Source organism: Clytia hemisphaerica, unplaced genomic scaffold (genome assembly GCF_902728285.1).
Source record: "Clytia hemisphaerica strain Z4C2 unplaced genomic scaffold, Clytia hemisphaerica genome assembly, whole genome shotgun sequence".
NCBI classification, from domain to species: Eukaryota; Metazoa; Cnidaria; class Hydrozoa; order Leptothecata; family Clytiidae; genus Clytia; species Clytia hemisphaerica.
In genome coordinates this window covers 998,296-1,015,185 of record NW_027104107.1, presented here as the reverse complement: position 1 = coordinate 1,015,185, position 16,890 = coordinate 998,296, and the positions used below count along the sequence as shown (strand labels likewise).

Genomic DNA, 16,890 nt, shown 5'->3' with positions numbered 1-16,890 from the left:
CAACATCCATGTCCTTACAAACTTCGATTACCTTTTTAAACTTTTAACACAATCAGCACTAGATTCGTTTTCCCTTTTCTCGATTCCATTGATCCTTAAACAACTCCTACGTGAATACTGCTCTTGATCGTCGCTTTTTTTAGTGAAAAAGTCTACTGTGCTACTCAAAACAGCATTTTTGTCCTGAAGGATAAGCAAATTTTGTTCAAGGAATGAAATTCTCTCCTCGTGATCCACAGACTCTTTTTCAAGTGAGGCAATCTTCTTATCCTGATACAAAATGTTCTCATTAATCTTGTTAAAGATGCCTTTGATCTCAGCAACATCATCCTTCGAGGCCAAGTTTTTAAGTCTGTTGTCTAATATTTCTTCTATCATCTTAGCAAGTTCAGTTGAGCTTCTTGTCTTTTGACTCATAATAACAATTAAACCAGAAAAAGAAATCAATAAACCAAGCCAAAAAGCAACAGAAAATCAAAAAACTAATAGCCAAGCAAAAAGATTGAGCAAAAAATTTCAAACGCCCTTTTTTAAAGACACGTTAGCACATCAAGAGCATGACCGTACACCAAGACGGTTTCCTTGACTTGTACTTGTTCGAAACACATTCTCGAAATTCTTCTCGTTAATTTTTCAAATTTTAGTTAGAGTCTCTAAAAATGGTAGATAACCAAATTGTTCATTTCCAAATAAAATAAAACCATCTGGTCGTGTCAGTTTGGGAGTGTAATTGGTAGAGAATTAAATTATAGTTTTACTTACATTTCATTGTGGTATGAAGGAGGGAGGTATCTTTTGTGAGGACGATTTTTTTTCTTGCAAACAGTCTCCTCGGCTTTGTGAAAAATTATTTTTCCAAGGATCTTTAGTAGCACAGCAAGACTCTTTTGTTGTGAATATCTCATATATTTGTGGTAGATATATTTTACAATGCCTTTTCTTCAAAGATTTTATTTCAAGATGGGTATGATAAAGGCTTTTTCTGCAGAGAAAACTGATAACTATCTTTTGTTCATTTTTCAGTCCTTTGAGTAGCATAAGAAAAAAAAGGTAAACTCTTTTTCTATAAGAACCAGTAAATTTTGATGAGGCTTGGCTGTTCTTATTTTTTTGGCACTCTGAGCCTCAATAGCATACCGCAGTGATTCTAAAAATAGACATCAAAATTACTGTTTGTCCGAGTTTTAATCCCATCATCCTTTGCATTAATTGCTCTTGCAAGTCAATTCCACTTATTGACAATACAAAAGTGATAACTTGCACGCATTACGAATCAAGATGAAAAGGATTGTGGGATTGAATTTCGGTCAAATGTTAAAAGTAATAATTATGACGTTTGCATAGCGGTGTGCTATTCTTGCTTATCCAGTTCTTAATAATTGGGTGAAATTGAGATATTTAAGGGTTTATACCAAATTTTTTTTACTTTGACACCTATATCACTCGAAATTGAGTAATTCCAGATTCCACAATGTTCTTATTTTTTGGCGATTTTGAGCCTTATTGTTCTTATAGAATTGTTCTTATAAAATAAAAAAGAGTTAAGTTGAAGAAAAGAGGAGTAAGGTTTGTTATTGCATAAAATCCGCATTTATAAAATATTTATTAATTTTGAGAAAATAAAGAGTGCTAAAAATTGTGTACACTTTTTTGTTAAGAGCCAGTAAATTTGGCACTACGCTCTTCTCTACTTCATTTCTGGGCTTGAATAAATGGCTTATCTTGCCAAAACACAAAAAAATATCAAATCAAAGTATCATAGTAACTTTAAATTCCGTGGATCAGGTTGGTCTTAATTTTTTGTTAGGTTTTCGTTGAATTCATGTTCTTGTAAAATTGTTCTTATAAAAGGGGATATTTTCAGGAATGAAAACGAGATACTTTTCAAGATAAGGTATGGGGAAAGTTTTTTTTTCTTTAATTGATCCGCCAACTTTTTTTTTGCTTGGGAAAATTACATTTATTAGGTCTATCTACCGAATACATTTGAGAAAATATTTTTTTTCTTTTTTTTTCGCTTTGATAATAAAATTTCCATCCCGAATTCAAAGTATCCAGCAAATAATGCGGCTTTATGAACGTCAAAACAACCCTGTGTATCAGATGTGGAAAGGATTGGCGGGCGGGGATTGACACAAGAAATTTCGTTTTCACTTATTTCAATTAAGAATAAAAACAAAAGCCTCTTCCTTCGAAATTACAGAGCCCAACGAAAGGATGAAAGAAACGAAAGAAACTCCTGTTTTCGATATGAAAGGGTATTTTTCTCATTGGGGACGAGTTTTGCTTGACTTTTCATAGGCTAGTTCATTGACTGGGTCTAATACACATGGGCAAACTGTAAATTTCTCCCGCTAGTATATCCTGATTTGCATGTAAGGATAAAAGACATTGTAATTTTCAATATGAAAATTTGGTTCTATTTTTGAGATAAATCATAAAGAAAAAACAAAATTCATGAAGCTATTTATAATATATACAGTATATTTGTAAAGTAGAGTTTCGTAGTTTGCCATGAATTTTATCATTGGCAATTCTTTCGGAATTTGTGGAAAATATATAATGATTTTGTATTATTTTGGAAAAAAGAAAAAGAAATTAAAATAAAATAAAAACTGCATAAAATTTTGTGGATTAAGTTGCCAATCCTATTCTCGGACAAAAAGTTAGTTTGTCGGACATAAATAATGTTAATAGTAGTAAAAATATCTTTCAGTTCACCTAAAGGACCCTTTGTCCCGTGATAACATTCCTACCAAATCACATGAACACATTGTCGATCATAGTTCGTTGATGGAACCAAGCTATCATCCTTTGGAAAGATCGTCGAAACAAAAAGTTATGAGAAACCCGTGAAATCATAAGATGTGGAGGATTGGATTTAGAAGAGGTTCGCTCTTCGTTTAACGATTTCTCGTTTCCATGGTTTCATTTTGTCGTATTCTGCTTTGGTGCATTTCATATATTGCTCAAACTCCGCATCTGATAAATGTTTCTGAAAGTTAAAAAGTGGTGAATATTGAATGTTTTGAACATAAATATTGCTCTTTGCGCCAACGTAAAGTTATCAAAACAATTGTTATAAAAGTTTATGTTTTGTGGTATGATTCCAGGAAATTTTCCAACCAAGACATTCTAATTTAACTCTCATAACATCCTAGATGAATGTTGAGACAACGTTGTGTGTACAATTTAGGCTAATAGCATAGAAAGGGTCTTATTTACAAAACATACCTCCTTATTACAAGGGTCAACACCATCTAAAATTCGTTCGTGGTCACACAGCGCTGAGTAAGGATAAACTTTGTTGTATTTTTGTAATTCCTGAAAGAATAAGTAATAACGATTCAATCAGTACCATATCTATTTTAAAAGTATGGGGACCAAGCCCTCTTTAACTTGGACTATCTGACCATTAAAAATCCCTTTTACTACAATGAAACTAAACATTTAATGGGACGGTTTCCTCTTTACCAAAAATCTTTTATGTATAGTGAGGTAAGAATATCGATAAGCCATCTTGTAACCAAGCAAATAGACCAAGAGAAATATAGTCAACTTTCTTTTAATTTTAACATCTACTATTCGAATCTTTTTGTAATTCGAACTGTCTCCTCCGATGTGAAGTGGTTTGAATTATTCTATGTTGATCGAATCTTTCTCTAACTCGAAAATTTTTTGAAGATCGAATTAGAGAGAGTGAAGTATTTACCTCCTCCACAGAAGTGACGCCAGCATTATCTTCGCCCATTTGTTTCTTCAATTCTTCGTAAGTCATTCCTTTCTATAAATTGAGAAGACAAAAAAATAATTGGGTTAAAATGGTATCAAGTTCCAACCCACCTACAAAATCATTGAGAATTCTCAACTATTTGTCAACACTGATCGCAAAGGAGATTCTCTTAAAGTTTTGATGTTTTTTAAAACCGGGTCCTTGTTGCAGTATCGAGTTTATGTCTCCGTGTTTTGCTGCAGTAGAGATGGTTAGCTTTTGATTTTTCTAGATCTTGACTTAAGGGGGCACTTAATAGAGAACAGTAACTTTTATCGTCCTTGATTTTACTGGTCAGAATTGTCCTCAAAGAGTAGATACATAAACTTGCCAGTATATAGCTGACTGTGGGTCAGTGATGGACACTTCATTTCAAGGAATTATAATGTGAAAAAACTTACACTCCATTTTTCAGTATCCCAAGCCAAGAAATACCCGGTGAAGTTGAGTGGTTCACATCCTTGTTTGACTTGAAGAATACTCGTATTCTCTGGTGTACGCCCGTTTGTGTCTGATTTCAAATATTCCTAAAAATTGTAAAAATGAATATCAGTCAACTCAACCTACTGTTGCATGGATGGATAGCTGAAAGCTAAATTGTTAATCATAAATGTTCTATTTTAAATAGATAGAATTATGTATTAAAACGAGCCATTTTGAGTATTTTTTAAGTATATGCTTAATTTAGAATTTAGGAGTAAGTCACACAATGAATATGTTGAAAACAATCTTGTGTCAACTTACAACAGCCCCTTCTAGAGCATTCTTCTTTTCGATGAAATTGGCTCCATCTCCGATCCAGACAAAAATCTAGAGATAGAATACATATTATGTTTTGGAGATCATCATTTCACAAATAGGTTAATAAGGATAACAAAGTCCAACGACTTTACCTTTAGAAAACGATGATAAGGCGATAACGAGTGTCGAGTCGCAAACTATCCAAGCTCTATCAGTTTTTGGTCAATAAGGAACTTCAAAAATGACTGTCTAAGGGTCACTAGGCCAAAATGACCTTACCCCCTTCAATACTCCAAAGAATGTTTTCCCCAGCTTTACCAGCGTGGCAGAAACTGGTTTTGAATTCAACCATATAATGAAAAACTATTAAAATGAAAGCCCATACAAACAACTTGAAAAGGTTGAAGCTAAAAAGGTAATTTCACCCCCAGACTAAATAAAACAAAAATGCTGACAATATATTACCTCATCATATGTATCCAAAAACATGACGTCATCCTCACATAAATCCTGGAAAAAGGTAGAAAATAAAATGTTTAGACAAGAATTGCAAACTTTCTGCTAATATTATATCACCATTCCACAGTATAAATAGATTTTCGACAGAGAATTTTTGTATCAAAAATTGACTAAAATTACGGTATTATTAGCAGCCCTTAAATCCTACTTCAAGTCCAATAATCCACTAATAACGTTTATTGTATGAAAGATATCTTACATCTTGATCGAAGTCGAAGATTTCTTCCACCCAAAATTTTCCACTGGCATTCGAACATTGGAAAAGACGTGGTGGAACCTCTGGTCTGTCTTCCTGTAAGAAATCGAAATTTGAGGAAATATAGTGCTCAAGTTTGACATATCAAGCTTCATTTTACCGAATGGAAGCTTAGCACACTATAAAGATATTATGTTGCAAGATCATGGTTTGGCTGAAAGGTATGTAAGGTATTTGTGAAAAAGTTCTTTAGTCTGATAGAGGAGAATATATACTCATTTTTCACTTACAGCTAAACGAGGCATGGAAGCGTATTCTTCTTTTCCACCCAAAAGAGACCAAAATTCGTCAGTTTCTTTGCCTTCACGGACGATAACCAAATCACTGAAACGGAAATTCAATCACTTGCATCACAACTTTATCTATGAAGACTATAGTCTTATGTTCGTCTATGAATGACAAATGTTTACGGTTAATTAGAAAAATCACAAGGGACGAAAATTCAACAATCTCTTGAGTTTCGAACAATCCTCTTCGATATTTTCGCATCAGATATTTTATTTTACCATCTGTAGTTTGTTATAGACGTGCTGCCAAACTCCTCTAACTCTACAAACAAATAAGCATATGTTCCTTTCAGGGTCGATTGTAAATATCATTCTACTCACCCATCTGGTGCTGCGTAATCTGAAACATTTTCCGCGAATTTCTTTTCGTCTTCGCTTGCACCCTGGAATATTAGGAGAGACCTCATCACTTTAAGCTGGTAAAAATGAATGTACACATGAACTCGTTCTTAATATTTCGTACAAAATTTTTTAACAGACCTAGTTGCATTCAAGAGAAGTTCGGAAAAAACATTGCCAGTATTTTGAATAAAAGAACAGTTGATTTTTAATTGTTGTAAACGAGAAGGTGAATAAAATCGCTTACTGATCCTTCCCAGACAAAAGCTTTGTCAGGTGTTTTCATTAAGAAGACATCGTTTGAGTTGAGAGAAGCAGCACGTCCAGTCACTTCAACAGCGCGAGTGTTTAATTCGGTCGTTCCACGGATTTGGAAAAGAATGACGCCATCTTTAGCTTTTGTTTTCTCACTTTCACTATCGCTTCGTTTGCGGAAACCACTATCAATACCACCCTGTGTTGGAAAAGAATAGAGAAGCTTTACTTATTACGGAGCAAAAGAAATCACCGTAGATATCTAATATTTCCTAGAATCTGCTTTGTCTTTTAAACTATTTCCAATCGTGAGTCCTGAATTAAAACGAATTATCCTGGAATGTTCCATACCCAAGGTTATTATCCGGGTTAAATTCATAAAAATGGAATCATAAAAGACGGTATAGCCGATCAAAAACTAAGACTGAAAATTTATCGGATATTTCACTAATTCTGTCCTAGTCAGCTCGAAACATTTTCTCAATGTTCAAAAACGTTAGTTGAATGTTGAAAAAACGTGAAGTGACAGTGGTTGGCCAGCTGACACACAACATTGTCTCAACGTTTATATGATGTTCACAACGTCAATATGATGTTAGTTGAATGTTGACAAAACGTTAAGCGACAGTGCTTACCTTTCTGATGATCATTTTACCATGGAAAACCAAGCAAAAATGTTCTGGCTCTTTGTTTTGAACAACTCGAACCTGGACAGCTGATCCTCCCAACTCATCATCGATCTGTGCAGCAATGATGGCTGAAGAACCTTTCTCGTCCGAACTACTCTTCAAGCCCTACAAATACGAAGGAAGCAGCGTTAGTAATCTACTTTCAAGTCAAGTAATCAATATTTCAATCAAAATTGGACTATTCCAGAAAAAATTTGTACCCTCTTTGTTGAGGAGGTCCTTTTTTAAAAAGGTAACCCCCTGCATTTTCTCCCAATTTTTCAGGACCCCCTTGGATTTTTTTCTCCCAATTTTTTTGACCACCTGGATTTTTTCATTAAAAAAATCAGACCACCCTGGATTTTCTATTTTCCAGACCACCCTGGGCGTTACACCTCCTCGACATACGGGGTACAGACTATTTCTGTAATAGACTATTGCAACTTTAAGAAATAAGGGCTATAGGATCTGTTGGTTATTGTGTTAGTAATAAGTCTAGGGGGTTTCCAAGTTCGAATTTCATAATGTTTCTTTCATTGAAAGTTGGAGGTACTGTTAGTCTTCACTCCAGGCTTTTAGTCGTTTGTAGGAGTGAGTAGGAGTTTTACGCTCGAAAAGAAGGAAGATATGACGTAGCCTAGGTATTGTGGGCTTACTCAGTATAAGAGTTCGGAGGGAGAATTGGTTGATTAGTGTCTAATTTGAACAAGTTTGTATTGATATTTTTGACATGTAAAAAGGCATTTATTTGCATCACTTTGGCAAAGGTTTTGGTGATGTCAAGGTGTAGTCGTCTTGTTTATTGACTCTACCAATAGCTAAGCAACGAGGTAGAATTTTTGCAAAATAAGTCATTAAGTGTGATATCAAATTTACACTTTTGTAAACACTAGAGTCTTTGACAAACACTTATTGGTATAGTGGAGCCAAAAGGCATTTTGGTAAAGTGTAACAACATATTTGTAAACATGTTTGACCTTGTTAATGTTAACAAATATTGTGACTTAGTTACGGCGATAGCTCTTCTAATATATTAATAATGCATATCAAACGAAGTGCCAAGCCGTATGAAAATAAAGGCATTTCAAATTTCGAGTCGTCACGTACTGTCACTTGACCCACTCTTGTCCGTGTGTGGGTACTTGGTATCCTAAAAAAATTTTCAAGCCCCGCCCTAACCAGTCAGTATATTTTTGGCACCCCCTCCTAATACAGAACCCCCTAAAGACATGAAATCCTCCACCCCCTAGTAGATACTTTCTGGCCACTCCCTAAAATAGATTTGTAACTGATTACTTTATACTTATATCATTTAATTTCTCAAAAGGTAGCCATTCTGGACTAAATCTTTAATTTTCGTACTCGCATCTTGAAATATGAAGGTTTAGGACTGAGTTCTTACCTGCCAGTAATAGATGATGTATTTTTCATAACTTCTGACTTGGTAGGTGTACAAGATAACATAACAATCTCCATCATAAAATACTCCGTACTCTTTCTCCGGTAAATCCATTTTCTTGAATTTCTCGATACGCCAAATCTGTAAAGAATAATGTTGATTTTGAACGTTTCTAACGAGTGTATTGGAAGATCCCATATTTTGACAAGTGAGATTAAGGACCCAGTGAAATCACTGATTTACTGTCGATCTGGGAGGTCAGTATCTGAGAAAGAGATATACCAGATATTTTCCAACGGCAAAAATACACAGTAAACTGGTAATCTTACAGCTAGGCAGCTAAATTAAAAGTAGCGATAATTTGAACTTTTCTCTTCCAAATTTTGATCCTGAGAAATTTCGATTAAATGAAACGCTTACTTTAACTTTTCCCTTTCCATCATCAGGTAAGAGTGACTTATCCTTCTTCTTGCCTCCGTGAAGTGAATTGACGTTGAATTTGGATGTATTGTACGCAGCTGTAAAATGAATTCGAAAATAAAGTCGTTATTCAGACTAAAAACAAATGAGAGTAATTTTAAAGGAAATCTAAAATCCAAGGGGTTATCATTTAAAAGCATTGAGCTGGTATTGGAACTTTGCAAAAGACTTTGGCTTGGCTTTCGTGACGATTGTCTTATTATAGTTTGGGTAACAAATCTAGTGTTTATCTGAGGGCTCTTCAAAAATGTCAAAAATGTTACAAGTTACTTCATGCATATTGCAAATCCCCTAAAAATGCCCTCTTAAAAACAATGCAGCTATAGTTGTCAACGGTTTGAAATTCGAGATAGACAGTTAAACTTGTGATTGTAGACGGTATTAATTAGCCAATAAAGTACCATTGAATATTTCGGTTTGGCACGCTCCAAGTAACGAACGTAAGCTGTCCTACATGTCGATACACGACATAAATAGATTTCATTCTTCCAAAATGTCAGTAGCTGGTCATGAAAATGAAAGTCCCTTCATTCTGCAAAAATTTATTTGAAGCTAGCAGGTCATTACAATGGAGTCTCTTTAAATCGAACCTTTATAACCTCTATCGAACAAATTGTATGACCCCTTCAGTTAGCAATGCCTTATAAATCTTCCTCTATAACTCGAAATCTCCTTAACTCGCGAACAAATTTGTTTTCTTCGTGCATGTTCGAGTTATGGAGACTCCACTGTATTTTCATACACCGCACATTTAATTGGCAAATCCGTTTCATGGGTAAAAGAGCACTTGAAAGATCATCATTATCATTATATTCTAACGAAGCTTTAATGTAAATGAAGATTGCCCGACTGGTCTGTATGCAGGGGGGGGGGGTAGACAAAAAATGTGCGAAGAAGATTATTGAACGAGTCTCTTTATGAAGCGGTAAGGCCTTAAAACTGATACATTGTTAAGTTTTATTGGATTAGTATACAAATGCCACTAAAGCTTGAAACACACCCGTAATACAGCTTCAAGTTTGCTTACCAATGTTACTTTTATCAATGACGCCCATACAAAGTTGATCTTCAGTGGTGGCCCATGTAGCAAAGTAAGACTTGAAGAGGGGCGTTTCGCCGCCCTCTAATATCCTCATGATGGTGGTGTAAGATGGATAACCTTTCTTGTGGATAAATTTCTGGGAAGATGAAAAAAAGAGAATAGATATAGATAGATAGAATAAAGATTAAGGAATATCGAATGTATTCAAGTATTAACGAGTTCTCAATAATGTACATGCCATGCCTCAACTCACCATAGCGTTGTTCATGGCAGCTTTCTTTTCATTGATGGTGCAACCTTTACCAATCCAACTGAAAACACCAGCTGGTCCAGTATCCAAGATGAAACAATCATCAGTATCCAAATCTTCTTTCTTTAAAGGTTTCTTGGCTGCTTCTTCGATCTTCAGTTCACCAGAAGCATCTGATACTCTGATTGAAAAGAGTTGTAATTTCAGTTTACTATTTACTCCAAAGCGAATGAATCTACTTATGAGATAGGTAGTAAATAGTAGTGAAAACTCTCCATGTAAATCATTCGGAAGAAAACTTATTTCTAAGTCTCTCTGAATATTCCCAGTATGAAAAGGAACGGATGTCGTCAATGCCGATACTAAAAGAAGTAGAAGCTAAAAGGTTTCAGATCGAAGAATTTGATGGAGATTTAAAATTTCAACTGTAACAATCTCGCAACAATGAGCACACCTGTAAAGACACACTTCCACTTTATCTTGTGAGTCATGTTCCACGTCATCACCACCTTCTTCGGCTGATTTGATTGGTCCTTTATCTCCCAATACTTTGAAAAACGTGTTCTCATTGTCGTGCCCACTGTCTGTGAAAGAGAAGGAGAAAGGATGGATTTGTTTTCATGTTATAGGTGGAAGTTATAGTTGAAAAGTCTTCTCTCATAAAAGTCATTTTTACTGTCGCAATGAGTCACGAAGAATAAGGCATGGCGATTTAAAGTTACAGCGAAATTGCACACATGTTCGTAACTTTAGAATGTCGCAAATGAAATTGAATCCAAGGGAATCTTCATTTACATTAAAGGTTACATTTCAACGTTAATAATATCCCAAGCTTCTTTGAATTTACCGGAGATAGTTACCGCAAGAGAAAACTTACCAATAAGAATGACTCTTGGTTTTCCTCCGCGTTCATCATCTTTAATCTTTCGTGCGATTTCGGCCGCTTTGACACGCTCACGTTTCGAAGAGTCTTTTCCGTTCCAACAGTAGATAGTTTTTCCGTCATCCAACACAAAAACGTCGCCGTGGTTCAATGATTTGTATGTAAGTTCAACCTACGGAAAGATAGTAAATCATTATTTAAGTTTTTAAAATAAAATTGATATCAATGAACTCTTTCGAGAAAAAAAGTGGGAAGCTTCTTAAACTTCAAGGTCTCTATCGTGTTCGTCAAAGTCTTGTGTAATAGGTAAGCCACCGATCGAACAAGAATCGCTCACCTCTTCGATACGGATGTTACGTTTTCCTTTGACGTGCAACAAACGTTTTCTGTACGCGTCACGGTCGACTTTCACGAAACCACTGTCAATACCACCTTCCAAGTATCTTAAGTGTGAAATAAAAAGCAAAATGTCAAAATTTAAGATTTTCAAAAATTAACTCCTTCAAAGGGTCATAAATCCTTGAAATTTGGACTAAAATTTGAAAATTTTGGCTGAAATTTCGGGGAGCTAGTTTTTTAAGGGTGACAAAAACGTCAAAAAGGACAAAATTGGAAAACTCTCAAAGGGTCGCAAAAACGTCGAAAGTCAGTCTCTCTAAGGGTTGATTTTCGAATTTTGGCTCGAACATACCCGTCATCTCGCAAACCTAGTATTCCCCGTTTTTTTTGCGTATTTGAAGACCTTTTATACAGTAGGCTTCCATAGCAGGAGCTTCTGCAACCCATCATCTTGTCAGATTCAAATCGACGACTCTCTATTGCTCAAGCAAATTACTTTCTCTGAGAGCGTGGTAGAGGAGATCGAATGAATGAAAAGAAGAATAACTTACTCGACACCGAGTGGAAAGATGTCCAAGAAACGTTTCGATTCGTGCTTTTGAACCTGGGGGAAAGGAAAAAATCGTAAACAGCTAGAGAAGAACATTGAACTAAAAAACTTTGAGATCCTAATTCTATTAGAATATACTCAGACCCAGTTTTGCAACCAAATGAACTACATCAGTCCTAAAAAATATCTAATTCTTGCTGCACCGTTCCTGTTGGGCAGCATATAAATAAAAAGCTTTATAAATGGATCCTGGAAAAGTTTATCAAAAGTATATCGAAAAAATGCAAATTACCTCACGATACTGTACAGGGTAACCACCAAGCGAATCATCAAGTTCGACCGTCTTGTAAGCACAGACACCTGCTTCATCTTGTGATGTCTCTGCACCAAGCCAGAAGTGAATATCCCATTCTATTCGGTTCTCTACTTTTCGTGTCTAAAAATGAGTTTAAAGATCTTCAAAGATTATACTGATAAATTTTCGTGTCCCCCTCTACGATCCCCGACAAGAATAAATGGTTTAAGTGGGAGAACGATTTCAGCTTCAGACGAGATCTTATAACGATACATTTGACGCTTTCCAATTTGGAACGTCGAATTAGAGAGCATAAACTACACACATAAAAATTATAAGGAAAAAGAACTTTTTCTATTGGATACTTTGGCTAGGGAAGCTTTCTCATCCAAATCTACACATGGGGAATCGAATCAAATACCGATAGGGATATAGAATATGTGACTGGAAATTTCGGATTCGACTCTTTTATGTCTTTTTCTCCGGTGGCTAGGGTGTTCTACCGGGGTTAATTTCACAGACAATTCATTTTTCACAAACTCAATGTTTACTTCTGATTTGAGTTATCTCGGAAAAATTATACAGGGAACTCTACGCCAAAATAGGAAAAGCTTGAAAAATTGACGGTTTTAGTGTATTTGAGTAATACAATCCTTTTCTTGAAACAGCGAATGGTTATTGATCTAGATGGGATTTGGTGAACGACTTTACATAACGTGAACTATAAATATTCATCGTTCAAACAAATGGCTCCATCTCAACAGTAAACTCCTTTCAGTTGAAACAGTGTAAACAGTTTCGAATTGTCATCTCACACAAACAGTATCGGGATACAAAGTTTGTTGAAAGTGTCAGAACAAAATGTAGCAAACTGACCCCTTGAACTGTTTGAAAACTAAGCATAGGCTATGTGTATTTAAAGATGGATTACCAAAGAATTATTATACAAAGAGAATTTTTCTTTTACTTACAAGTAGACAAATGTATGAATCTCCGGAGTAGAATTTCCCGTAAGTTTTTGGATCTTGTTTCACCACCTTCAATTTCTGTAAACAAGATCATAAAAAAATATTATAGCTGTAGAACGTACACATCCCTGTCTCATTGGTCTAGAGAACATTTTTATCAGTGCTTATCCCCATTAAAATCCCCATGGCATATCTTCTATGGTATATTCTTCAGGAAAATGGTAAATTGCTTTCAGCTGAGCTAGAATCTATTCCTGTAGCAGGTCTTCTTTTGGACACGAGATTCCCCGTCTCACTTCTGACTCAGTTCGATCCGTTTAAATTTTAGCAGCTGATTTAATCTTGGTTATATTTGGACTAATCGAAATTGACCTCGATGACGACCTTCGCACACAACATGAAATTTAGCCCTAAATAGTCTCTGTGAGATATTCATCTAGTCATGTTTAATAGTAATAAATTTTTTAAATCCAAGCTTTTTTTTAACTTTAAAGACCAAGAATTGATTAGGGAAAGAAAATTAAAGACATTTTAACTATGAACACACTCCGAATCTAAAAAAGGTCAATCTTCTTGCAGAATGAAGATGATTTTACAGAGTATTGAAAATAAGTGATCGGGCTAGCTAATTGCCATGATGGAAATTCTAAGTATGGTTGTCATTCATCGGTGTTTAAATTGTTACTTCTGAAAATATGGATTGATTACACAATCAGTGAAAATTATCAAAACATTTTCATAAAAGGCTACTTGAAAAGTTTGTACGTGTGTTTTGAAGGGTAACAGAAAAGAATTAAAAAACAAGGACGCTTAACAACGGGTGATGAGTTTTTAACTATGTTTGGACATAAAATCCATACGTAAACGAAAATCAACTCTTTAACATTGTCAACTTTATTGACATCAATAAAAACTCTGCTAAAGTCGGAAAATGGCTCATGAGGCCTTATAAGTGATTTATCACGTCTGAATGCTTCTATAGTGCAAGTGCCTTTGAAAGGGAAGACCTAATGAGACAGAGCCTGGCCTGCTCCCCAACCTAATTATATTGTAATTTTTTCACATATTGTAAATTTTAGTTTAAATTATGCAGGCAAATAAATCGTTTTTGAATTTTGAATTTTGAAAACAAAAAAACACTAAAGTACCTAAAAATTGAAATACGTCACTAAACCTTTTCAGTAAAAAGTTTATTAGCTTTCACCAATGTTTTTCAGTCAGTCAGCTCTAGTCACACAATTTTTTTTCATTCTTTAGGAACATAGGGATTTTTGTCAAACACAAACATACACATTCTTTCCTTTTTATAAGAACATCCAAAACTTTTAAAGAATACGGACGAAGTTCTTAACTTCTTGAGTTTTATCAAGCCTAAAGATGTTCTTAAAATGTTCTTAATTTTATCAAAAAATTGTACGTGCTCATGTGTGATATCCATCCGTTCTTCAGATTACTTTTGATGGGTTTTTAAAAGATTATCATGGGTGTTCTAACGCGTTAACATGTTTCTTTAAACATCCAATAACAGCAAAAATGGACAACAAATACACACAAATTATATGAAAATTTAGTCCTCAGTCAAGACTATTTAGCACTTTTAGAACAAGAAAAATTATAGGATTTACAGGTGTTTAATTTATTTTTGCTGTTTTAACAATTTTCTCCTTATTCGAACGCAATCGACACAAAGTTAAACAAGGAGCTTTAGTCTCAACAATTAAAAATCCTCATTTTCTGCAACTGTGACTGTGTGTTATGATTTTACCACAAACATGATTTTATTTTAGAGAAGATGATACAGGGGTGTAGTATCTGTTAAAGCACTGACATGTTTCTCAACTATTCTTAATTAATGTTAAGTCTATTTTATATTTACGAAACATTCATCAAAATACGGACCGGTTCTTCTATTAAAAATGCATTGAGAGGTTCTGCAAAATCAAAAGCTCAGCTCAAAATACCCTTTTTCATTAAATCTTATAGTAATTCTAAACGAACAGTTAAAACCACGCCTTTCTAGACGAAACGATAATCTGAGAATTGGTCCAAGCGACCTTAAACTACCGCTCCTTTGTGATATTTCAGTCCAGATTACTTTTCACACCAAATAACGAAAGCCTGGACAGCAAAGAGATTATGCAATCAAATGCTACCAAGGTCCAATTTCTTAAAGTTTCGACTTATCAAATTCCAAGTGTTTTTATCCGAAAGGATTTCCGTACGAGAGGTTAATTGGAACATCATTTTTCACTGTAGGGTTTCAGGTTATAGCTTTGTGTTCTTTGATAAGAAATTAGATCTCGGACGTTATGTTGAAATATACTTTTTGGTTGCGCAGTCACCTCAAACTTTTTCTACAAACCCTTTGAGATGCGGCCTCGTTTTGGAGATCCAGCAAATATGGGAGCTCACTTTATCGACACATCAAATCAAAAGGTCTTGAATGGTTCATATATGAAAGCCGATAAAGTAATTTGTTTATCGATTAACAAAATCTGTCAAAACCACACTTAAGCAGCCTCGCGGTTTCTACTGCAAATAGTCAGACAAACAATGTTGTTTTTTATAAGAACAGATCCACGATTTTTGAAGCCTTCGGATATACTTAACCTTTTGAGTTTTAAGCTTTAAGTTCTTATTTTCACCATTTTGACCATGAGTATTTCTATCCATTTTCCTAGAAAATAGGTGTTTTAGGGTCCGCAAAGCCTTAAAATGTTCTTAACTTGTTCTTAAAATTTTGGCCATTGAAGCCTTATGTTCTTATACAGTTTGTTCTAATGAACAAAAAACGTGTATTGGTTTAGTTTTTGACTCCTCGTTTATCAAAAAGTGAAACGATTGTCCTGTCTTGTTTCATAGTTTAGATGTTACACAACCACAAGTTCTGTTTAGCATGATCTTGTCTTTGCATACAGCCAAAAAGCTGGGAAAGGAACCGCTAAGACTAATAACCGCGCATAAATGTTGGTGCAAATTCGGTGATCAACAAATTTGGAATGAACGACCTTTCCATTATTGATGTGTGCTTGGCAAGGGTTGTTATTTTAATATTTTTTTCTTGGGAACTTGGGAATACTCGGAGATGAAAAATGACTTCAAGGAAAATTTGGGTGTGTTTAAAGTACAGACCAGATTCTAATTTCATTTCAGTCAAAGCTGACAAAATGATGTAACTTACTTCAATTCTCCATATTTCCAATCCTGGTTCTTGTCCACACCCTTCAAACGCTTCATCCACAAAAGCTCCTTTGCTCATCTTTATTGCTCCACAACACTGTCTATATCAACTGAAAAGTAATAAGTATAAATCGATGTATGACTTTCCACTTCAAGCGCAACCAAAGTGGCTCTCAGATCAAGGAGAAGTGAAATAAAGAAAAATTTTGACGCGCCTTCCATGGAAAAAGAATGGGGATGGGGAGAAAACAATGTTTTGTAAAATGACAATATTTTTTTACATGTCTTTAAATGGGTCATTCAAACTTCTATAACACACAGTTGAATGAAAACATTAAGAGCCATTAGAAATAGGGAAAAATAACATCGCTAACTATATCTTTTTCGTGTACTTGTTTACACGAGCTCAATACGAAACAGATATTAAGGTCCCATATCAAACAATCGAATTCAAGGAGGAGATTGTCGTGAACTCTAAAATAAAGGTTTATTTTTATTCTCCCTGGCTCTTTATTCCTTATCTCACGTCCTAGAGCTCCTCATTAACACTACTCAACTAACTAGAAATTGAGAAAAAGAAATATTTTCCATGACAGAGAAGCTCGAGCTTTTTTTTTAGAAGAAAGTTTACAGAAAGAACAATCAAATCACTATGGTCGTTGTTTGA

The 16,890-nt window shown here is 34.9% G+C and overlaps 1 protein-coding gene across 1 annotated transcript; it reads right to left on the bottom strand.

Annotated features, from left to right (window-relative positions):
• Positions 1-2,397: 2,397 nt before the first annotated feature.
• LOC136813308 (gelsolin, cytoplasmic-like) lies at positions 2,398-16,418 on the bottom strand. The gene is made up of 22 exons (XM_067069824.1): positions 16,225-16,418; positions 13,047-13,121; positions 12,073-12,216; positions 11,782-11,834; positions 11,229-11,334; positions 10,886-11,063; positions 10,463-10,592; positions 10,012-10,189; positions 9,744-9,894; positions 8,657-8,754; positions 8,240-8,377; positions 6,805-6,963; positions 6,162-6,368; positions 5,897-5,958; positions 5,519-5,612; positions 5,232-5,324; positions 4,979-5,023; positions 4,517-4,582; positions 4,174-4,299; positions 3,713-3,784; positions 3,235-3,324; positions 2,398-2,995 (listed from the first exon to the last, which is right to left on the bottom strand). The coding sequence occupies exons 1-22, from the start codon at positions 16,300-16,302 to the stop codon at positions 2,882-2,884; spliced, it is 2,457 nt and encodes an 818-aa protein (XP_066925925.1). The 5' UTR covers positions 16,303-16,418; the 3' UTR covers positions 2,398-2,881.
• Between the last annotated feature and the right edge of the window lie 472 nt (positions 16,419-16,890).